The sequence below is a fragment of the Pipistrellus hanaki genome (assembly GCF_964339955.1).
Source record: "Pipistrellus hanaki genome assembly, chromosome: 5".
In the NCBI taxonomy this organism is placed as follows: Eukaryota; Metazoa; Chordata; class Mammalia; order Chiroptera; family Vespertilionidae; genus Pipistrellus; species Pipistrellus hanaki.
In genome coordinates this window covers 61,448,350-61,473,572 of record NC_140507.1, presented here as the reverse complement: position 1 = coordinate 61,473,572, position 25,223 = coordinate 61,448,350, and the positions used below count along the sequence as shown (strand labels likewise).

General features: G+C 38.4%; 2 protein-coding genes across 3 annotated transcripts in view; both read left to right on the top strand.

The window, feature by feature from the left end:
* Window positions 1–18,267, top strand: part of LOC311622500 (putative ATP-dependent RNA helicase DDX60) — an 89,312-nt gene extending 71,045 nt beyond the window's left edge. Inside the window, exons 31-38 of the mRNA XM_084883725.1 lie at window positions 764–868; window positions 1,139–1,280; window positions 3,340–3,461; window positions 5,738–5,885; window positions 7,364–7,506; window positions 11,734–11,885; window positions 13,528–13,590; window positions 17,536–18,267. Of these exons, the coding sequence (XP_084739851.1) occupies window positions 764–868; window positions 1,139–1,280; window positions 3,340–3,461; window positions 5,738–5,885; window positions 7,364–7,506; window positions 11,734–11,885; window positions 13,528–13,590; window positions 17,536–17,635 (975 nt within the window). The 3' untranslated portion in view covers window positions 17,636–18,267. The remainder of the gene's footprint in view (window positions 1–763; window positions 869–1,138; window positions 1,281–3,339; window positions 3,462–5,737; window positions 5,886–7,363; window positions 7,507–11,733; window positions 11,886–13,527; window positions 13,591–17,535) is intronic.
* Window positions 18,268–20,637: 2,370 nt separating this feature from the next.
* Window positions 20,638–25,223, top strand: part of LOC311622498 (putative ATP-dependent RNA helicase DDX60) — a 76,931-nt gene continuing 72,345 nt past the window's right edge. The window contains exons 1-2 of one of the 2 annotated variants that reach the window (XM_084883719.1): window positions 20,638–20,777; window positions 20,876–21,032. The gene's annotated coding sequence lies outside the window, so the exon portion shown is untranslated. Of the gene's footprint in view, window positions 20,778–20,875; window positions 21,033–21,594; window positions 22,028–25,223 lie in introns of those variants that run through there. The other variant, XM_084883720.1, reaches the window with a different exon arrangement.

Below are 25,223 nucleotides of genomic sequence, written 5' to 3'. Positions count from 1 at the left end.
CATGCCATCCAGGACTACACGCAGAACACACCAGGGTGGTCAGGAGGAAGAAGACACGAGCAGGGGGCAGCTTAGGCCACTGCCTTTATGTGAGTTTCCCCAGGAAAGCCCAGACAAGTCAGAGTAAACAGTTTAGGATTTTCTAAATTGAATAATTCCAAAGGCTTTGGGCTATGTGAGTGACGTCTAACTTGCCTGGTCTCTGGCTCTGGGATGATTTAGGGCAAGAGGAATACATATTGCCTTGGTGTGTGAGTTAGGCAAGGGAATAGTTGGGGTATGAACTTGAGTGTGGTTGGTTTGCATAGAATAGGCATGCTTTTAGGCAAGTTGTTATCTTTATGTATTACTAGACCTTGGAGGGTTGGTCTTTCCCCAGCCAGGCTGGTTTTTTAAGGTGTCAAAACCTCATAATATACAGAACAATTAAAAAAATTGTGTCACACCTGTATTATTTATTTATTTATTTATTATTATTTAAAAAATATATTTTATTGATATTTTACAGAGAGGAAGGGAAAGAGATAGAGAGCTAGAAACGTCAATGAGAGAGAAACATCGACCAGCTGCCTCTTGCACACCTCCTACCGGGGATGTGCCTGCAACCAATGTACATGCCCCTGACCGGAATCGAACCTGGGACATTTCAGTCCACAGACCGACACTCTACCACTGAGCCAAACCGGTTTTCGCACACCTGTATTCTTTACAAATGTATCTTGTATCACCAACATGGGGTGACATCAAGTTTTCTTCTTTAAAGGTGCTGTCAGTGCTAAAGCATTCATTGCTGTCCTTCAAACAGCCCAAAACCATGGAGATGCTAAAACTTTACTTCTTATTTTCCTTGCAGTTCCTGGTGAAAGAGGTATGATTGTACTTCTTTTTGTGACATAACATTGCCACCATCTCTATTTCTTATCATGATGAGCTAATTGTGATCTTTAGAATGTTATATCCAATGATTAACATTACTTCTAATGTATATAATTATCAACACTGGGCCAGGTAATGATTACCAGTCTCTCTTATACATATTAGCATTAATTACTGTTTTAAACTGGCACTTGAGACATTACTTATTGATTAATAAAAATGGTGAATTGAGTCAAACTAATAGATTGTGTATGTTTTTTAGGGCTATTTGGATCAAGAAGGTAACCCAATGGGTTTTGCTGGACTTGTGTCACATTTGCATTATCATGAGCCTTCTAATCTTGTTTTTGTCAGTTTTCTTGTGAGTGGCCTTTTCCATAATCTCTGTCAGCCAACTGAGAAAGGTAAGCTTGATGTTTCTTGTGTATAGTCTAAAATTAGCAGTATAGGCTATAGTGAAGTTAGCATTTCAGGAATATTTTTTCTACAAAGAAAATAAAAGATAATATTCAGATAATTTAGTGATACTAAATTAAGTAAAATAAACTTTTACATATCTACTAATGTAGATTATATGTAGGTATATTTTGTTTTACCTATTTTAAACTGTCAACTTTTTATTAACTTCAGTGATTCCTTGACTCCAGGATTCAGAACACATTAAATAATATATAATATTTTCATAAACATTTTCTTTTAATTAAACTTAGTATGTGCTCAACACAGAAAAAGGAAAGCATTATGTTAAACATATTTGCTATTATTTATGAATATTTTCTCCCAATATTTTTTCTTTGAATATAACTATACTGTATTTAAATAGCTGATAGTATAGTAATTGCATAATCTAGAATCTTATTTCCACCCTAAGTTTGTTTTTGCCAATATTATTTTTTGTTAATTTCATTTGCAATGCTTGTGTAATAATATTACATTTAATACAATGTTTGATTTTTATAATTAAATAGACCCCTTAACCAGTGTCCTTGAGATAAATGTTTCCCACTTTGTATTTAAATATTTTAGACTTCCTAATGCCTGGTGAAATCTGCCTTTTTCAACATTACTTTGTCTTCTACCGTATCATCAATTGATAGAAATACTCTATTTGCACGATGGTTCTAGTTACTATATTCTGAACATGCATTGTTTGGTGAAAGGATACTCAGGAAAATGTCCTTCCAAAAACTCTGTGAAAGAAGGAATAATTTCATGTTACAGGATGCGCAGTTTATGTTCATTACTATGTGTGCATATGGAGAGGGCAGTGTATGTGGTCACAAACATGGAGATAGAAAATTTGGTAACTTTATAAGATAGATAACATGGCTATCACTATTTTGTAAATGAGGAAACTGAGGCACAGGAGAGTTAAATAAATTGCCATGGTCACAAATTTTGTGTCGGAGCCAGGACTCAAATATAAGTAGTCTTCCTACAGAGCCCAAGTTCTTAACTTGGCGCCTTTTAAACCACTATAATATAATTCTCATGTGTTGTGATGGACTGAAAGTAAGTCAAGTTGACCATCCTATCCTATATAATATCCTATATAATAAAGAGCTAATATGAAAATGGTTGTCCCTCCCTTGAGCCCTTGTGCCTGGGCTGGGGGATCTGAGGTAGCACCTCCTGACTGGTGGGGCTTGACAGGGGACCTGAGGCCCTGCTCCCCACCTGGTGCCAGGCCAGGGAACATGAGGCTGTGCCCCAGCCTGACGGGACTTGATGGGGGACCTGAGGTTGCTCCTCCCGCCCTATGGGGCTTGACGAGGGTGGAGCCAGTCAGGTCTGGGTCTCGTGCAATTTCAAAGTGCAGTGGGTGGGCAGGAACTTGACTCTGGGTCTCACGGAATGCCTGACTCTGATAGGAGGGAGATTTTCATATACGTTTTACTAATTTTCTTTCATCTCTGACACTTTTATTATAGAGAAAGTGCAAATAGCAATATTAAAATATTTCCTCTAATTAATTCCCTTTTAATGTGCATGAATTTCGTGCACCGGGCCACTAGTATCTTAATATAAATGACAGAAAGATAAGGTAGAGAGAGATTATTTGTGGGCTGAATTTTGTAAAGTCTTAAGTGCTAGGCTAAGGAGATTGGAAGGTGTTTATGATACACTGAGATATAATCAGAGATTGTTGAATAGGTGAGATATGTGATCATAAAATGCTTTAGGAAAACTGATCATCAACTGAAGAGGGAAGAACCCAGGCAAGATTATAAGACAATTCTTGGTTAGAATAACTAAAGTCCCAAGTTGAGTAGGAGTAGCAAAAATATAAAAGAAGGCATAGACATAAAATTTCCAGCAGATAGAATTATTTCTTAGTTGCTGTATTTGTTAAAAATGTTAGTTTACCTGAAATGAAATGCAAAATAATATTCAATTTAAACATTAAATATAGTATTAACATACATTTTTACATTTGTTAACAAAATACTTTGTTTTATGTAGGCTCAAAATGTTTTTCTCAAGATGTTATGGAAAAGCTTGTATTGGTGTTGGCAAATCTGTTTGGAAGAAGATATATTCCAGCAAAGTTCCAAGAAAGTACTGTCAAGTTTCATCAATCAAAGGTAAAAGTTATTATTCTGATAACACTAAATATTTAAGATCAATAAATCCAACCATAAATGATTCAGCAGCAGTAGAATTTTATTAAATGTGTGAATTCATGCACATTAAAGGGGAATTAATTAGAAGAAATATTTTAATATTTATTTTTGCCCTTTCTCTATAATAGAAGTGTGCATGAATTCACACACCAGGCCACTAGTTTGTATATAAAACAATTGAATCCTACATTTAATTAAAAAACCTCCATATGTTTCCCATAGTGGCTATACCAATTTACATTCCCAACAACAGTATCTAAGGGTTCCGATTTTTCTACATCTTCAACTCTTATCTTTTTGTGAGTTTCTTTTTGTTTGTTTTTTCTTTTTTTGTATTGTGGCTTTGATCTGCATTTTCCTCGTGATTAGTGATGTTGAGCAACTTTAACACACACAATGGCTGTTTGTATGTCTTCTTTGGAGCAATGTCTATTGTTTGGTGAAAGGATACTCAGGAAAATGTCCTTCCAAAGGACATTTCAAATCCTTTATCTCTATCATGTAGATGGTTTAGAAATATTTTTTCCCATTCTGGAAGTGCCTTTTCACTTTGTTGATTATTTCCTTTTCTATTCGGAGCTTTTTAGCTTGATATAGTCCAACTTGTTTATTTTTATTTTTTGTTTCCTACACTTCTGGTATTATATATTAACAAAAGTATTGATAAAACCAATATAACTATATTTTCTTCTATAGATTTTGGTTTTAGGTGTTACATTTAAGTCTTTAATTCATTTGAGTTTACTTTTATGAAAAGTGTATGGTAAGGGTCCAATTTCATTTTTTTTTACATGTGTATATCAAGTTTTGCCAACACCATTTGTTGAAGAGACTCTCCTTTCCCCATTGTGTGTTCTTGGCTACCTTATTAAAGATCTGCTTGCCACATATCTATGGATTTGTTTCTGAACTCTCTATATTGTTACATTGATCTATGTATATCTCAGTCCTTATGACAATACCATACTGTTTTATTTATTATTTTTTTAAAATATATTTTATTGATTCTTCACAGAGAGGAAGGGAGAGGGATAGAAAGCTAGAAACATTGACCAGCTGCCTCCTGCGCACCCCCTACCCGGGATGTGCCCGCAACCAATGTACATGCCCTTGACCAGAATCGAACTCGGGACCTTTCAGTCTGCAGACCGACGCTCTATCCACTGAGCCAAACTGGCTTCGGCAATACCATACTGTTTTAATTACTTTAGCTTTGTAATGTATTCTGAAACAAAGTGTGATGCCTCCAGCTTTGTTCTTTTACTCAAGATAAGTTTGGCTATTCAGGATCTTTCATGATTCCATATTAATTTTAAGATTGTTTTTTTCTATTTTGGTAACAAAAATTTTTTTAAAAAAGATTTTTAAAAAGATTTTGTTAGAAATTGCATCAAATCTGTAGATTAACTTGGGGAGTGTTGACATCATAGCAGTACCAATTATTTTAATCCATGAACATGGTATTAGCATGTCTTCTATAACTTCTTTCCATTAGCATGTCTGCTATAACTTCTTTCATCAGTGGTTTATACTTTTCAGTATAGAGATGTTTCACTAACTTGGTTAAATTTATTCCTAAATATTTTATCCTTTTTGATGCTGTTTTGAGTGAGATTGCCTTCCTTTTCATATACTTAGTATACAGAAACACCACTCAGTTTTAAATGGTGATATTATATCCTGCAACTTTGCTGATTTTATTTTTCTAATATTGTAATTGATAGAATAATTAACAAAATGAATCAGTGAGGTTTTAATAACCTTCACAAAAGAGTGAGGTTTATTCCAGGCATATACGGTAAGTATATTTTGTATTGTTGCCTGCTCTCCAAATATATCACTAGATTTGCTTGGAACTATTCACAAGTCTACTTTATTTGAAGCAATGCTTATATTTAAAAAGTGGTTTAGATGAAGTAGCATAAAATCACATTTTTTTTTTTTTTTTTTTTTTTTTCCCTGCGGCCCCGCTCGTCCTCGGCCCGGCGTCGAAATCACATTTTTAAGAGCAGTTATTGGTTTTGATAAATGCAAATGGAAACAAAAGTGAATGTTACCTTAATTTCATAGATGAAGGAACAAAAGCATCATATTATTAAAGAAATACATAATTGTAGAATTATATTGTATTGATCTTCGGCCTTCTTCCAAAATTTCAGTTTTCAAGGAATGTATATGGACCTCTCTGCAAAATATTTCATCATTTTGAATCCTTGATGATATCCTTGATCATTTAGGTGTTCCTGGAGGATCTCCCTGAGGATTTTAATGCTGCTTTACATAAGTATAACATGCAAATTACAAAGGACTTTGCCTCCTTCCTTCTAATTGTTTCCAAATTGGCTGATATGAAACAGGAATATCAACTTCCACTGTCAAAAATAAGTAAGTGTATCTATCTTCATTGTGGAACAACTTAAAACATAAATAATCTTGCCCAAGATTATTTTATCCCAGAAGAAGAACAGAGCCCTGGAAATAATCAGTCTGTCTTAGAATTAGAAGATTCCTCTGCTTCCCAAAGAAATTATTAAAAATATAAAGGACAGTGGAGATTGAAGTTCGATAGAGTCATTTATAAACAATCTTGATTAAAGGTTTCTTTTTGGGATAAGCCTGGAAAATGGAGGAAGAGCATATATGAGATGAAGAGAAACTAGAGACTATTCGGTCACCTTTTTTCACTTGAGAAGAAATACACATAATGTTAATGAGCATCGACTCTTAGCAAATACCCGGATGTATACTTTGGCTCTGCTACTTATTAGCAGTGAGTCCTTGGACAAATGACCATAATATTCATGCTTCAATTTTCTCAACAATAACGTTATCTACTTAGTTTGAGTGAGGTTTAAATAATTAAGGTAACGTGAATATCTTACAACTGCCTAGCACATAGGCACACACTATTAATCTTTGCTATTGTTTTTCACAGGCTATTAGATGGAACTCTTCTTCTAGGGGAAAGTAAAGAGAAAATAAGTTTCTAGGATAAGGGAATGGGTTGAGCTTTGGGTAGTAATTTCCTGATTATGTTATATCCAACATTCTCAATTGAAAAAAAAAGTCCAAGAGGTGGAGCTTGTTGCTTTCTGGGTCTATAAAAATGGGAAGCAACATGAACAAAATCAGATAACAGTGGTGCACTGTGAGCATCTCAGAGGAGGCAGAGTAAGAGTATGTGAATATCTTGCCTCCATTACAAATTGGGGCCAATTTTGACGCATGATCTGGTATTTTGTAAGAAGAGGATTGGAAAAATTTCCAATCTTACTGATAGTGGTTACACCCTGTCCAAAAAGATTTTGAAGTCAAGTCTGAGCTCGGTGGGAAAAAGTACCAAGAAAATAATAACAATTCTGTGTTTAAAAAGCATACAATTTAAATTTAGTTTTTGCCCTAGTCTATTTGGCTCAGTGAACAGAGCATCAGCCTGTATACTGAAGGGTCCCAGCTGTGATTCCAGTCAAGGACACATGCCCTGGTTTCAGGCTCGATCCCTAATAGGATGCGTGCAGGAGACAGCCCATCAATGATTTTCTCTCATTGATGTTTCTATCTCCATCTCCCTTCCTTTCTTAAATCAATAAAAATGTATTTAAGTCTTAATTTTTATTACATGTTGATCAAAACAAATAATATAAAGTATAAAACAAAATCTTATATTGCTAACAACATTAATAGCTGACATTTATTGAATACATTCTGTGCCAAGAGATGCTATTTACTTCATGTGATATATCTTCCTCAGTCTTCAGTATGATATAGGTTCTGGAAAATTGCATGGTCCAGAGCAGGTACTTAAGGCTTGATAATTTGGCTAATTTTTACAAAACGAATCCATCCCAACCTGTTATGGCCAGATTTTACAGGGGAAGAATGTGAAGACTCTCAGCTTGTGTCTCACTTGATGAGCTGCAAGGAAGGAAGAGTTGCTGTTTCTCCATTTGTTTGTCTCTCCGGGAACTCTGATGGTGATTTGCTTCAGCCAAAAACTCCAAGCCATGTAAGTAGAAAATGAGGTTTATAAATAAATAGTCTTTAAGAAAAAAAAATGAATTTATACCTCCAGGGGTGTCTACAGGAATATCCAGAAAATTGTGCTCTTAGGCCGGCATGATTTGTTTCTTAGGAGTGGCCTGAGGGGCCCTGCTCCACTATATAAAACCATTACTTGTCTCCCGTCCTTGAATAATCTAGGGGATACTGACACAGGTTTGCTATGAAAAGAGCACATTAAACTACTTTTGGGATTTCCCAGTATCGCTATAGTTGCTGTAAATCCCATATATATTCTGGATCACTGATGCCCAAAATGGAGTACAAAGAACTGGACATACTTGGAATATGCTGAATAAATAATCGGAATGTTGGATTCAACATTCAGAAATATAATTTATATCTTAATTACATATTTTGAGAAAGATAATAAATTTTGTTACATTTGATATTATGGAATAATGTATTTGAAGTCTCGGCTGTGGGGGCAAGGCAGAGTAGTTAGAGGTGATCAGGCAGGCAGGCAGAGTGGTTAAAGGTGATTAAGCAGGCAGGTAAACAGGGGCAATTAGGCAGGCAGGCTAGTGATTAGAGGCGATCAGACAGTCAAGCAGAGAGGTTAGGGGTGATTAGATAGGCAGGAGAGCAGTTAGGGCTGATCAGGCAGGTAGGCAGAATGGTATGGGTGATCAGGCAGGCGGGTTGAGGGGTTAGGGACAACTAGACAGGCAGGCAAGTGGTTAGGGATAATCAGGTAGGCAGGCAGGCAGGCAGAGGGTTAAGGGTGATCAGGCAGGCAGGCATGCGAGCGGTTAGGAGCCAGTGGTCCTGGATTGTGAGAGGGATGTCCAACTGCCAGTTTAGGTCCTATCTCACAGGGATCCCTGCAGGATCGGGCCTAAACTGCAGTCAGGCATCCCTGAGAAGTCCCGGATTGCAAGAGGGTATAGGCCGAGCTGAGGGACTACCCTCCCCCACCTTCTGTGCATAAATTTCATGCATCAGGCCTCTAGTGTTAATATAATACAGTTGCAGCCCTTGCCAGTTTGGATCAGTGGATAAAGCATTGGCTCGAGGACCAAAGGGTCCCAGGTTCAATTCTGGTCAAGGGCGCATACCTTGGTTGTAGGCTCCTGCAGAAGCCTACAACCAAAATTAGTAGAAAAATATCCTCAGGTGAGGATTAAAATTAAAAAGTAAATAAAAATAAAATTAAACCATTGCATCTTTTGAAATGTATAGAATGGAATAAAAGTCCAAAGTGTTTTAATACCACAATTTTCAAGTTAAAAGCAAGTCAATAATTAAATTTTTAATGATTTAAAATTTGTAGTTCTCTTTCTCTTGCATTTAGATTCTGCATTTTTCCACACAATTTTCCTTTAATGTGATCATCATAATGAAGTTACCCTATCTCACATTTCTTAGCTGAAATAGTATGTAATTCCAAAGTAATGGTTATTTTCTGTTAATCACAGAACTTAGATAAAATACAAATTTTGAGAAGTAATTACTAAAAGTAAATTAATTATTGTATTAGAAATGTATGTATTAATAAAATTAATGAGCCTGTTTATTTTTTTAATAGTCCATAGAACTACGAATAAATATTTAGTTGTTTTCAGAATGAGTTGGGGTTTCAGCATCAAATCTTAATTTGAATCCTGAGAAACCTTATTTAAGTAGATAAGTGGTAGAGATGGAACAACTTTTGTTATAACAATAATACACAATTCTTTGAAAATCTTCTGAGTTGTATTTCCCAAATTACTGAACAATCTATCACCAAAAACTATTTTAATGTTCTCTTAATTAACAACTTTATTAGATCCACCTTCAATTTTGTTGAATTGAAATAACTCGAGACTATCTAATTTTAAAAAAAGTTAAACAGGTTTCAAAGTCATTCTCTTTCTCTATAGGAAAGCTCTGTACATTTTAAAACCTTAAGGAAATTTACAATAGTAAGTTGGGCAGGCTATTTGTTTTATATAATGAGAACAAAGCATTTATGAAAGAAGAAGCAGGAAAGAAACTTATTTTTACTGATAAGGAACATGATTTAAAAAACAAATGGTAGGGGGTTTGGAAGGCAGACTGGGTGAACATAGTGAAGGGATTAGGAAGTATAAATTGGCAGTTACAAAATAGTCACATGAATTTAAAGTACAGCATAGGGAATATAGCCAATAATATTAACTATGGATGGTGCCACGTAGTTACTGGACATACCAAAGAGACCACTTTAAAAGTATATGGGTGTCTAACCACTGTGTGTACACCTGAAACGAGTACAAAATTATATTGAATGTAAAATTGTAATTGAGGAGAAAATGAAGTGGAGTCTGAGGCAAACAAACAACAAAACAACAACAACAAAACTAAATTAAACAAAAAAGCCAAAGCAAGTTGGAGTCCACTGCTCCAGATCCTGGGTGAAGTTCTTGTGTGGATAGCTCTGTAGGGCTTTATCCCATATGGATAGTGTCTTATAATAAGTTGCCTACAAAGGATGAGGATTCCTAGCATAGAAATAATAAAGGAGTATATGCTAGCTTATAAGACCAATATTTTTATGAAGTTCCCCCCCCCCCCTGTATTTTATGTGTGCAACCACAAACAATTACATAAGATATTTTGGAATAATTTTATTTCACATTGAAAAAAGGTGTTAATTTTAAGTATTATAGTTTCCACTTATTTTTATCAGTTAATTCAACTTAACATAATGTTTCCTTGTGCGATTTTTTCCATGGCTTTTGAAGAGACACTGACACGGATATATAGGATTAATGTCTATGTCACTGCTATACAATCACCATCAATTAACAGTGACCTTTTAGGTACAGGGCATGAAGTGCTTGATATGTTTGAGAGAAGGGGGCAGATCTATTGCATCTATTTTGAAGCATCTTGCTCTTGTGAATATTTCCAGAGTATTGCTTGATGGTAATGTAACATGCCGTGTGCCTTATCCAACTTGCTTTATACAAATTTACTCTACTAGTGTAAGTTATAATATCTTAAAGTATATTTTGCTTTATTGTTCATTACATTCTACTGTATTCCTAAATATGCATACATACATATCTTTAAGTGGCAGATAGGTAAGCTATAAGGCATAAAACTAACAACAGCCATGTACACCTCCTCTATTTCATTCACTTATCTCCCTGCTTTCCTCATGATATCAACTGTCCTAAACTTTGTGTTTTTACTTCTCCTTTAAAATGTCAGATACCAAAATCTCATTTCATTTTTTCCTGCTTTTGAATTTTATAAAAAGTGAAGGAATACTTATTGAGGTCTCCAAGAAGTTGCCTTTTACACCTAAAACTATGCCCATAAGATTTGTTCATGTTGTGACACAAAGCTCTATTTTATTTTTGCTACTTCATAATATTTCATAATGTGAAAGTAAAACAACATGTTGATCTATTCTCCTGTAAATAAATGTTTATGTTTGCTTCTAGTTTATATAATTCATAGAGTTACTATGAACATCTGGTATACATGTGCAACAGTTTTATTTGAATATAAATTTGCTGGAGTTTTAGGGTCAAAATGATTATCTAGATCACAATGGAATAAAAATAATCCCAACGGATGTGACTAATAGTAACTTTCCAAGCTACTACCAAGTCTGTTAGAATGGAGTTGTACTAATTTACACTCTTACTGGAAATGTACTAGAGTTCCTATTGGCCCCACAAAGTACAGTTTTCAAGAAAAAGAGCAGACATGGATAATTCTTCATTTGCTTCCTTATTATTTTTTTTTTTTTTACTTTTCTCCTTCCTCCTCCCCTTCCATTTTATTCTGGTAATTGGATTATAAAAAGTGTTAGAGTTGTTTAGTTGAACTCTTCTCCTGAGACACACAAGGTACAAGCTCCCTGATGCTGTGTTTATAAAGGTATTTCCTGTACCAACTTGGGTAATGACGAATTTTTCAGTTAGCTTTCCAAGACCAGTGAGTCTTGCTGTATTCTAGGCTGGACGGTTGAGATTTCCATCAATATGCTGTGCGGCAATAATGTTCATAGGTGGATCCAAGCCATTCTTCAGGGTTGCTTAGAGTGGCACACCCCAGTGTGTATGAAAGACACCCTCTTCTCTCACTGAAAGAATGTGCTTTAAAAATGCCGATTTAAGGAAGTAACTGAAAGCACACTGTAAGAAATTATAAACTTTCATTATGAGTCAATAAAATAAGGAAAACTGTATTTCTTCAGGTCATTCTGCGCACAATTGGTATCAGTCATGCTCAGGCTCCGTTGCTTTGGCCACACAGATTTGATAGCCAAGGAAGAAGAATGCCACTGAATGCTTATGCACTTGATTTCTATAAACATGGTTCCTTGGTAGGATTAATCCAGGACAACAGGTATGTTTTATTTGTTTATCACTACCTTTTTCTCTGCCTCCATGTCCACATCCCTGTTCATGTCTATCTCTCTTTCATCTCTATTTCTACCTCTATTTCTATATCTATGTCCATCTCCAGTTCTATGTTGATCTCTATTTCCATATCTGTATATGAAACGAATGAACTTCATGAATTTTAAGCAAAAGCCTTTTTACAATTTCAAATACAGGTTAGTTATTCTAAACATACTAGAATTTTATTCTTATAGGCAAATGGCAAGATAAAATGCATTATTTTTATTTGTGGTTTATCAGCAAAATTTTGAGACTTAGGCTGACTCAGTTGAGATAACAATTTACTCTACAAATATAAATATTTTCACATCTATATATATATATATAAAAGGCTAATATGCTAAGTATCCCTCCACCTGTCCAACCAGTGGCTGTGATGCACACTGACCACCAGGGGGCAGATGCTCAATGCAGGAGCTGCCAAGCTGCAGTGACTTGGCAGTGGCGGTTTTTGGGTGACACACCCTGAAACCAGAGTGGAGGGAGCCTTATCCTTCTTGGGGCCATGAAAGTCCACCTTCGGCCGTGGGTTCTGTTGTTGCTGGAGGACTGTCCGCCCAAATCTGGTTTACTGCACACTTGTGTTTGCATTCCACACCCTGTACAACAGCAACTTTACAGAGTGCCTTGGGGGATGTCAGAAGCTGGTTTCCCACCTGATCCTCACAGGCCCGGCTGAGGGATCCCACCTGCCGGAGGAACCCTGCTCATTCCACAGACTCAGACTGTGGGAGGGACTGCAGGAAGTTGGCTCCAGCATGTCCTGCCCCGCCGGTACTGCCCCACCGGCCACCTTCTAATTAATTTCCTTTCAATGTGCATGAATCTGTCACTAGTACAAATATAAAAAATATATTTTTATTAAGTATCCTATTTATTCATTATTAGATATTTTTAACTGAATAACAATAACAAATAATAAGTTTTTTATGATGAGAGAGCTATATAGAAAGTATATAATTCACACACTTGAGGACGGAATAAAGACAATTGTTTTAGCTCTTAGGCAGGGAAACTATTTTTAAAATAGTAAGCAGGAATACATCCTCTTGAGTTTACGTAGGAATGGGGAAATCAGCCCGGGCATTGAGCACACAGAGGTGGGGAGGAGCATCTGTCACACCAATCAGGATTCAGTATGCATTTTATGTAAAAGTTTGAACAGTCCTTATTAAAGTATTTATAACTTCTAACACTCTTAAGAAATACTAACCATTTTTAAAAAATATGATTCACTGTTGTAAATAAAGCAGCTGTGATTATCAGTAAATCATTTATTTAGTTCTTCCCATTTGAGTATCTAGCTCTCATTCACCTGTTGAGCTTTACTTTCCTACTTTGGATTTCTCCTGAGATGGTCAGACTCTGATTTTTGTTGGTCATCTTGTGGCTGTGACACGTGATACTGAATTTCCTCAAGTTAGATGATCCTTTGGGAGTCTGTGATAGAAATGATTCTAGTAAACACCCTCTTGGAAAACAAAAACAATCCATTATTATTGATGAATCTAACATTTCGGTATGGAATAAGAAGTTCCTTTATGGTTTTGTACCATTGATTTTTTTTCAATTATTGTTTTGTTTAGGATGAATGAAGGAGACGCTTATGAGCTGTTGAAAGATTTTTCACTCATCCTTCAATCTATCAGGTTTGTTACAGCTTTTAAATACTGATTTCAAACTTTCCAGTAATTTAGTGGTAATTTGAAAAATGTTACGCTCATACTCACAGGTATCATTGAACCTTTTAGGTGCTATGCATTTCAACTTCCCAAAACTTTTCGGAATTTCTCAACATCCTGTTACATTATTTCTACCTTAGAGTTAATTCCCAAATCCATTTGAGACACAGACCAGTCTCAGCCCCAGGCACTGTGCTCCAACAGGCAGCAATATTCTAAAACCTTGATCATCTTGAATTTCTCAATTTCCATAATCAGTGTGAATCAAACACATGGTACATCAGAGGGCCCCTTATGGCTCCATCAGGTTTCTGGTTTACATCCACTTACATATTCTTGGCTCTTGCTTATCTAGTGTTTTTTCCAGGCTTCATCCAATTCTAATCTCTCATATTGGCTTTCTGTTTTCATCTTTAACAGAGTCGAGTGGAGACCCAAGTACTTCCAAATTTTGTGTGGATAGCCCCATTGCTAGGCTCCACTAGAAGGTTCTCCTTAGGACCATCTAGTGCTGCTTAGTTAAATATTCATCTTCCTAATGCCTCCAATCTGAATGCATGTCAATACTTTATGAATGTTCCTTTTTCTGTCACTTTAAAAATTGTACACATATATGCCTGGCTGGTGTTGTTCAGTGATTGAGTGTCAACCTATGAATCAGGAGGTCATGGTTCAATTTTCAGGTCAGGGCACATGCCTGGGTTGTGGGTTCAATCCCCAGTTGGGAGCGTGTATGACGCTGCCGATCAATGATTCCCTCTCTCATCATCTCTCTGTCCTCTCACTTCCTCTCTCTAAATAAAATTATATCTTTAAAAAATTGTACACATCCTTACTAAAAATGCCTAAGTGGTCGTCACGTCATGTTGCCCTCATGCCATCACAAGATGGCTGCGCGCTCAGCGGGTGCCCGCAGGTGGGTGGGGCTGGACTTGATGCTGTTTGCATTGCACAGAGCCTGTCTGGGGTCCCACCTTCTGGCTCTGCATGACATGGAGGTGGGACCCCCAGCTTCGGCCTGCATCTTTGGGGCAGTCCATCGAGGCGCCCCAGATGGGTGGGCAGGGCCTACCTCTTTGGGGTGATCAATTGCAGGGTTCCTGCACTATGACAAGGCACAGGCCGGGCTGGGGGACCCCCACCCAAGTGCATGAATTTCATGCACCGGGCCTCTAGTCTATACTAATAAAAGCCTATGTGGTTGTCACGCCCTCATGCTGTGATGCCCTCACACAGTCCATCACCAGGAGGCTATGGGCGCGTGTGGCAAGGCATACGCGCTGGTAGGCGGGAACTTAACGCTGCATGCACGGCATGGAGGCAGGTCCCAGCGGCTCCATGTGGCGAGGAGGAGGCGGTGCCTGATGGCTCTATGTGGCAAGGCCTGAGGGTCCCAGCAGCTCCATGCAGCTCGGAGGAGGTGGGTCAGTGGCTCTGTGTGGCAAGGCCTGGGGGTCCCAGTGGCTCTGTGCAGCTCCACATGGTAAGGTTTGGGGGTCCATGGCTCCAGCCTACCTCTTTGGGACAATCCCTACAGGACAATCCCTCCAGGAGCCCCAGATGGGTGGGTGAAGCTTACCTTGTTGGGGTGATGGATCACGGGGCCCCCACACTGTGAGAGAACACAGGCCAGGATGCCTTCTCCCCCCCCCCCCCCCCCCAGTGCACTAATTTTGTGTACCAGGCCTCTAGTATACATATAATTTGCCATTACTCCCTTATTTATGGGGTTTTTGCTCATCAAAGAACTTGTTAATAAATGTCATTCAGTTAGAGAAGATGCCAAGGTTTCTATTATAGTTAATGATATATAGGAAATGATATATAGGAAACATAAACATTCAGATGAGATTTGGAGACTGACAACCGATAATAGTGTGTTATCTATGGGCTATTGTTCAGGAAGAAATGTCCATTAGTCATAATTATAGGTCTGTGACTAGGAAGAAATTCAAAGTTGTAAATATAGATCTGGTCATTCATTTTGGTAGGTCAGGGAAGACATTAGGAAAAACAAAACTGGAATTCTAGTGGAACTAAGGTAGATATGTTTATAAAAGGCTGATACAAATCCAGATTTTGGTTGTTTTCAGTCCTTGATTAGCCCAACTGCAGTGTTCATTCTTGAATCTCCTTTCCCCTTTCTTGTCACCTGTGTATTGGTTTCTCATACTGTTGTAACAAATGACCAAAACCAGTGACTTAAGCCAACACAAATTTATTCTTACAATTCTGCAGGCCTAAAGTTCAAAATGTATTTTACTGAGCTAAATCAAGGTGTAGACAGGCTTGCATTCCTTTCTAGAGACTTTATTTTTATTTTTTTTTATTTTTTAATTTCTTTATTGAGTATGGTGTCCCATAATTGTCCTCATCCCCCCATTCCCATCCCAAACCCCTCCCCATGTATGCCCACCCCCTGTTGTCCAGGACCTCTGGTTAGGCTTATATGCATGCACACAAGTCCTTTAGTTGATATCTCCCCTTTGCCTCTCCCCTCCTAACTTCCCTCTGAGGCCTGACAGTCTGATCGCTGCTTCTCTGTCTCCAGGTCTGTTTCAATTTATGAATCAATTTATGTTGTTCATTATTTCCCCTAGATGCGTTAGATCATATGATACAAGGAATTCCCTTATAAGAATCGAAACTGAGACAAGCCATATGGTTATGCTGGGAGGCAAATTTAGGACAAGCTGTTTTATTATTTACTAGGAACCTGGTGCACGAAATCTATGCACTGGGGTGGGGTAGGTTCCTCAGCCCAGCCTGCGTCCTCTCACAGACTGGGAGCCCTCGCCCCTTTGCCCCTGTCCGTCTCCAGGTCTTCTCAAGCAAGCTTCCCCCTTGGCGTGGGCAGGGCCTCCCAGCTCCAATCAAGCCTCTGCTGTGGCTTGGGCAGGGCCTCCCAGCTCTGATGAAGACTGTGCTGCCCTGCCCTGGCCGCTCAGCACCAAGGCCTGTAGGCCAAGAATGGCCAGGGGCATGCTGGGACCCTGTCCACTCAGTGCCTACCCAGGGGCCTACAGGCTTGGAATGACCTGAGTTCCAAGGATGTTCCCAGGACCCAGTAAACTGGGCACCTGTGTATGCAAATTAACCCTCCATCTTTGTTGAGTTAATTTGCATACTCTTGATTGGCTGGTCGGCATTGTGGAGGTATGGTCAATTTGCATCTTTCTCTTAGTGTAGATTCCAGCTTCCAGAGGCAACTGACATTTCCTTGACCATGGCCCCCTTCTTTGTTCATAGCCAGCATTGGTGGGTAGAGAATCAAATTGTATCCCTTTGACATTTAGTCTCTCCTGCCTCCCTCTTCTACAAATAAGGACCTTTGAGACTACATTGGGCCTATTTAGATAATCCAGGACAATGTCCTCATCTCAAGCACAGCTGGATCAGCAACTTCAATTTTATCTGTAACCTTTGCCATGGAAGTAAACATATTCGTAAATTTCAGGGGATTAGATTTGGATATCTTTGAGGGGCCATTATTCTGTTTACCACACCATGTGTTCTTTATTTTCTCATACATCCAGGTAAAGGAAGGAATATTTTGCTCTTTGGAGAGGTAGTTGCCTGTAGGTCCCATAGGGGACTTGAAGAAAAGAAGGGGAGTTTGTGTGGCTGCCACTGAAGGGAGTAAGGGTCAGGCTACTTGGAATTTGGTGGTTTTAAAATCCTCTTAGTAGTAGACATAGGCTATAGTAATACAAGACATAGGCTGTCTTGTGATCTTTGTTGGTGTTTTGTGCATGGGTTTTTGAGCGAAATATGTTTCTTCTTCTTCATATTTTGCTAACATTTCATCATCTAGTGAGATTTACTTGATTCTGCCTGCCTGGGAAGGAAAGCCTTCTTATAATACTCACTCCTCTGAAATGGTGTTTCATATATATTTATTTTCATTTGCAGTGTTTCCTTGCGTGAACTATGTGAAGATGAAGACGACAATGTGGTCTTAGCATTTGAACAACTGAGCAAAACCTTTTCTGAAAAATTTCACAAAGTCTAAAAACAGTCTTTTCAAACCACTTAAAATATTTTCATGGGTATTTCAAGTCATATTTTATGATTCTCACGGTTTCTTTTTTCCAGAAATACGTATATGATGAAGTAGAAAGAGCAAGCACTTTGGAGTCAGAGTTGTAATCAAACTTGCCATGTTCTCTTATGAATACCACTGAGTGAATTATATTATATTTGAGTTTTGGTTTCTTCATATAGTTGAATAATAATCCTTATGTATCAGCTAGTTTCAGACTGATTGAGGAAATTCAAGGACTTTGTCAGTGACAAAAATAATTTTTACACTGAGAGACTTAAACAAGTATCACATTCTGAACATATTTTCCCACAATTTCATGGTTTGTAAAGTGTCTATTAAGGGTAAAATAAATGATTACACTATCCTACAGTTAAAATAGATTCTCTCTAATTGACCTAAATGTGATTACATGATTTAGATTTATGGCTATTAAAATAGTATCTTCCAGTAATCTTAAACTACTAATTAAAAATTTTAAATGTGAACTTTGATATAAATCCTCTGATGTTTGGAAATTAAATGTAGCTGATGGTTTATCTTGATTTTAATTGTATATAAATCATTTGAAAACTACACAGTAATAAAATGGGTTTAATTTACATACCATTGGTCTATGTTCAATCTATGCATCTGAAAATCCATTTACACACACATACTTATTTTATATGATAGTTTATGCATACATTTGGCCCTTGAATAATGGGTTTGAACTGTGTAGTCCACTCATATATAGATTTTTTTTCAATAAATACATTGCATATTTTTTTATATTTTCAATAATTTGAAAAAACTCACAAATGAACCATATAGCCTAGAATATAAACAAAATTAAGAAAAAGTTAGGTATCTTATGAATACATAAAATATATGTAAATACTAGTCTATTTCATTGTTTGCTACCATAAAATATGACAGAGTCAATCAAGGAAGTTATAAAAGCCGCTGTGGATATGGCAAAATGGTGGTGATTGTGGTGAAGGGTTTCAAGATGCGGATCTTAGAGAAATTCAAGAGCTATTAGGCAATGTACCTGAAGAATTAGCAGAAGACGACTTAATGGAGATGAGTGCTTCTGAACCAATGCCAGAATACGAGGAAGAAGTCAGAAGAATCCAGAAAACAAATTGCCATCAGACAATCAGGTACAAGTATTTTGATTATTCAAGACAGCTTTGACTTCTTTTACAACATGGACCCTTACAGGACACTGGCACTGAAACTAAGGCAAGTGGTGGAAGAAGGACTGGTACTGTATAGAAACATTTTTAGAAAAATAAAAAATCAGACAAAACGAAGATGTGTTTCTATACAGTTACACTGAGTGTGGCTGCCTCTCCTGCCCCTTCTATCTCTTCCTCCTCTACCACCCCTGCCACCACGGAGTCAAGGGAGAGAGCAAGACCACCCTTCCTTCCTCCTCCTCCTCCTCCTCAGCCCACTCAATGTGAAGAAAAGAAGGATGAAGACTTTTATGATGATCCATTTCCACTTGATGAATAGTAAATAATAATCTGTTTTTTACAATGTACAGTTAATAAATATATATTATATATGTGTGTGAGTGTCTTTGTGTGATGATAATAACTTCATGGCATAATAATAAAACTGTATGAGGTGTTCTTGGGTCATTAGCACCATCGCCTACGTAGTCAATGAATAGAACATTATCTGCATGGCTTGTATGGAAGTAGATAGCCTATTCTTACATAAGTATAAGGTAAGTGGTATTTAATATAAAATTAATAATATTTACTTATTGTTTTATAACTTCCCTTTCAAAGAATTACTTTATAATGCAGTGTATCTTTCTTGTAATTGGAGAGACTACATATCAACCTATCATTACAGGTAAGTGGTTTTAAAAAAAAAAATGGTTTCCAATACTGTACTATTCCGAATGACTGTAATAATATGTATTGTAAAATTTTATAATGAATCATCTATTAGTATATAGGCTAGATGACCAAGAAACAATCCTATTAATTATACTAGGTTGTCATGAATCAGTCATGTGCTGCTTGTTTGTTATCAGTGTATGAATTGATATGCCTATAAATGTGAATTTATTTTACTACATATGAGACAATATTGACATAGGTACTGAAAAGCCATTTGTCTTGTAAACAATGTAATATTATAGTATTGATAAAGATAGTATTGTAAATGTATTTTTTCTTTTGATTTGCTTAACATTTTCTTTTCTCTAGCTTAATTTATTATAAGAAGATAGTAATAATACATGTACTATATAAAAATTTTGTTAATCAACTGTTAACATTATTGGTAAGGCATCCAGTAATTAGTAGGCTATGAATAATCAAGCTTTTGTAGAATCAAAAGTTACACGTGGATTTATGACTACACAGGGTTCAGCACCCCTAAATCCCAGGCTGTTTAAGAGCCAACTGTAATCATTTTTCCTCTCTAGCCTCAGCCTCAGGTCACTGTTCTAGATTCTATTTTAGACCCAAAATGTGAACAAAGCATTTCATCCTCAGAGCAAAAGTTCTACTCTGCCCTGTTACCCAGATGTTTTACTTAAAGATGATGTTTTGGGTGAAAATTTTTATACAAAACTTTGCTTCGCTTAGGAAAATACCTGTGGTTCATTTTGTCGGGAAATGGAAGAATTCTGTTTTCTGGAATTCATTGCTGTACCATATTAGGGATCTTTACTTTCTCTGGCTACATCCACTCTCATTATTTAAAATACTTGCACTACAACAATTCTGAACACCAGGATTCTTAGAAACCAAAGTGGTTTAAACTATTCTTTATATCTACTACAATGATATAAAATATACAGCCATGAGGGAGATTCATTTGTGCTGGTTCTCCACAGAGCACTGCTGCTGAATAGCTGGGCTTTATTTACTTCCCAGTGGACATTCCATTCCAGTAAGTGATTTTAAAATCACTTTTTAAAAAAATTTTTATTCCAAGAGTTACTCCCATTCTTGCTCTAATTTTGGTAGGATTTTAAAAGCAAATAAAAGAAGGTGGAGGAGTAGGCAGGCAACTGTGAGTTTAAACTTTAAAGGAATGGTTGGACTAAGTCCTTGGAGTAGTGACTAGCCAGGCATGTGCCAGACTTCAGTGAAGTAAGGAGGTAAGTGTATTAGAACTTTGCCTTCCACGTTTATTTCTCTAAAGGGTGTGGCCAAAACAGCCGGCATCTTGCTGAATCATTCCCCTTCGCCTCTCCAGGAAACGAAAGCTAATGCCTTGGTTGATGCAGAGAGCTTGCTGCCCTGCGTTCAGTTAGAGAAATAGCATAGCTCTGACTGATCACGGCCGACTCACTCCCCCTGTCTTGGGACTGCTGCTGGCTGTTGGACTGTGAAAAGGAAACTACAGGCCCCAGGTAAAGGGATTTTGTGCCTTCTGTGTAGATGAATTGGTGAGGGGAGGGTGGGAAATGAGTGCTTATGTTGAAGGACCATATAAGAAAGGACTGACTGCTAAGAGCTGACTTATACGTGAAGGTTCGTTAGACTTGGGGTAGTCCCAAAAACAATTTCTTTGCAAATAAACTACAATATCCACTTGAGATTGATGCCAGCATGGATGCTTCACATGGGATTTTATTTTTATTTATTTTTTAATATATTTTATTGATTTTGTACAGAGAGGAAGGGAGAGAGATAGCGAGTTAGAAACATCGATGAGAGAGAGAGTCATCGATCAGCTGCCTCTTGCACACCCCCTATTGGAGATGTGCCAGCAACCAAGGTACATGCCCTTGACCGGAATCGAACCCGGGACTCTTCAGTCCTCAAGCCGACACTCTATCCATTGAGCCAAACCGGTTTTGGCTATGGGATTTTATTGGTAAAACAATGCTAAGACTTTCCAGTACGAGCTTGAGTATGAAAAAGAAGTTGGTACACAATTTTGCATGAGGCTTATAGCTTAATGTAACAGACAAGGCAAACATAAAGGACACACATACACACACACACACACACAAACACACACGTTAATTTAAGTGTCTATTTCTAACTGTTTTGGGAAGTCGAAGATGGGACAATGATGAGTTTCTCGGGATTGATTGATAGAGAAACAAGGGTATTAGTGAGAAGCTTACCTTAAATGGTCGTTGGCAAACTTAGATTGTAAATACTGCTAACATGGTTTTTGCCGCTTATTCCATCACATGGGCTGTCTCAATAGCTGCCTCCTCCCTTCCTTCTCCGCCTCCGGCGGCGCCCTCTTTCTCCGCTGCCTTCTCAGCCTCCTCCTTCCCCGCCCTCCCCTTCGCTTCCCCCGCTGCACCTGCAGCTGCTCCTCCTCGCAGCCCCCGACAAGCATCCCTGTGAGGTCTCCCTGGGCAGGGACACTGGCTCCGCCATCCACCGGGTAGGGATGGGGGTGAGGGTGGGAGGGGGGTGGGGGTGGGAGGGCTCGGGCGCTGGGCCATCATCCGGCTCCCCTGCCTCCCGGAGATCCTCAGCACTTGGCGCTCCTGGCGGAGCAGCTCAGAAGCCAAAAGCCAGGGCCTGTCTGACAGCTTCCTCCAGACTGCTGGCCCATGCTCCCTTACCAGAACCTGCGGCTCAGAGTGGAGACTTTTGTGTCAGCCCCTAAGGACCAGCAGGCATGGAATGGGAATCCAAGGAATGATCTGCGGCAGAGCGTGGTGCAGGCGGGGGTGTAGGAAGCTGGAGGGGACAGGATTATTTCTCAGGCGGTGGATCCCAAAAGAAACCCCCTCTTCAGGCCACAGGAAGAAGGAGGCATTTTAGGAGTTGCTGGCGGCCCAGAAAAACAAGAAGCCGCACCAGCGCGCCCTCTAGAGCCCTGGAACCTGGACTCCCAGGCCCAGCCCAGGATGCCCGCTCAGACCATGCCTGACCTCTTGAGGAAGCTCCATTGAAGGATGGTGCAGAGCCCTAGCTGCTTTGGCTCAGTGGGTAGAGCCTTGGTCTGTGGATTCGAGGGTTCTGGGTTTGATTCTCATCAAGGGCGCAGGTTGCAGGCTCAATCCCCAGTGGGGGGCGTGTAGGAGGGAAGGGGTCAATGATTCTCCCTCATCATTGATGTTTCTATTTCTCTCTCCCTTTCTCTCTCTGAAATCAATAATAATAAAATAACAACAACAACAACAATAATAATAATAATAATAATAATAATAGAATGGTTACGAAGTAGATTCAGTTCACAGTGGTACTAGGTATAACTTCAGAATGAAGCCAGGCCAATGTCGCCAGTGATTTCACCTTTGACTTTGGAGTGGTGTCCACACCGAATAGGGAGGGACCCTGTCTGACAGGAGGAACGCTGGCCTGTGTGCCCCTGCCACTGGCCAGCCTTCCCCAGGATGACACCCGCAGACACTAAGAAATCTCAAGAAAGAAACGCTACACTATCCCTGGTTGTGCTGAAACAGGCCTGCATACTTGAACTTGGAGACTGCGTGTGGGTTTTAGGGTTTGTTTTGGGGGATACACAAAAGCTACAGTGAAGGAACGTGAGCAGTCCCAAAGGTGCAGTTTCTGGGAATGGCAGTGGGTGAGCTGGGAGGAGGTTTGCCACTGGGCTTATTGTTGGCATTGCTTCTCAGCTGCAAGCTAGAATGTACGAATAGCTTCAACGTTGTGGTGACCCTCTTGTACGGGACTCTTGTAGCTTCAGCGTCCTTTCCCCAAAGAGGTACCAACACAGGACCCTAGAATGCACGAGGACCCTCAGGCACTAGGTAAAGGGAAGGTTTGCAGGGTCACTGCCCAGGGTGGCTTCCTACTCTCAAGGATAGGAAGTCTTGGGAGGGTTTTTTTTTTTTGTTTTTTTTTTTTTTGTGTGTGTGTGTGTGTGTGTGTGTGTTTTATAAGAAAGTGAATGATGAATAAATAGCCTAAGTTTTTTTGTTTGTTTTTTGTTTTGTTTTTTAAATATATTTTATTGATTTTGTACAGAGAGGAAGGGAGAGAGATAGAGAGTTAGAAACATTGATGAGAGAGAGAGTCATCGATCAGCTGCCTCTTGCACACCCCCTACTGGGGATCTGCCCGCAACCAAGGTACATGCCCTTGACCGGAATCGAACCCGGGACCCTTCAGTCCCCAAGCCAACGCTCTATCCACTGAGCCAAACCGGTCCCGGCTAGCCTAAGTTTTATAGTAAAATCATTTGATACTCTTAAAAAAAATAACAGAATCTTTTTGAGTGTATTTCTGAGTTTAATAGTAGGAAACTGTATTTCTCTTTGGGGTAGATGGTGATAGATGACTCAACTTAATTGGGGTTCTCTGAACAATTAAGGCTATATTTCTACAATATTTCAACACAACGTGAAATCAAAGGAAATAAGAGTTCTTGTCTAGGTAGCTATTTGTAAAATCTAATTGTGAGGCTCACTGGAGTAGCCACTTCCCTTTAAGGATGACAATGGTATTGTTGGGAAAGACAAGGGCCTTGGATCAGATAAAAATCAGTTCTTCAATTTATTAGTTGCATGATGTTGTTAAATGAGAGAATAATTCTAACACTAGGGAATTATTCAGAGAGCTATATGAGGATGAATAGAAAATATTTTTTGAAACCACGAATTTTTGTATTTTAAAAATACTGATATATTCTGTGGTAGATTGCTAAATTCATGTGCATTTTACTAAAACAAAAATAAGTGTAAAGAATGTGACATCAATGAGATTGCATGCTTGCCAGGGCTGCTGTTAGATTGTTCCCTAGATCCTGTGTTGTTGGATTATTTCCAGGGAAACATTGGAGAGAAAATGGTATTTATGCTAATCATTGAGACAAGCATGATTGTCTAGTGTATACTTTCAGTTATTTCCTGGTTCAGTTGACCAATGGGATTAATCAAATAAGTTTTATAGATATCCTATTTGCAAACTAAGGAAGATACTGATTCTAATCTTTTAGAGGCACAACCTGAGCAACTTAGTGAGATACTCCATTCAAACTCTGCCTTCTCAGATCTGCTGTTGGCCTTTGAACACCTTGTTTTTCTAGAATGTTCTTACCCTGCCATTATCTGGAAAGCTCCTGATAATTCTTAAAAGTCAAGTTAAAATAACTTATCCTCTGGTAAGCCTTATTTAGTTCTCCATGGCATTCTCCATTTTCTGCTTCCATCCTACCTAGTGCATTTACTAGCTATAATACAACCCTCATTATATCACCTCTAAATTAACCTGCTGGCCTGGTTGCCCCCAACTGCCCCCACATCCTCTCCCTGTTCCCCATGGGTCTGGCCGTCCCATGCAGCCTGCTGTTTAGTCATTTGGTCGCCCCTCACTAACCCTTCTGCCAGCCTGGTCACCCTATTGAGCCACTCTTGCTGGGCGAGGGTTTTTATCATAAATGGATATGGAATTTTGACAGATGAGTGGATGTTTCTTAGAAGCTAGAGGCCTTGTTTGGGTAGATTAATTAATTAATTAATTATTTAATTAAATTATTATGAGCACTCAGTAGGATGACTGGTATTATATAGCCAAGTAACTCTTAGCTACTATTTTTACAAAAATAAAACACTGGCTTTTGTAATTCTGTAGGTGTAATTTATTTTTATATAATTTGATAATTACAT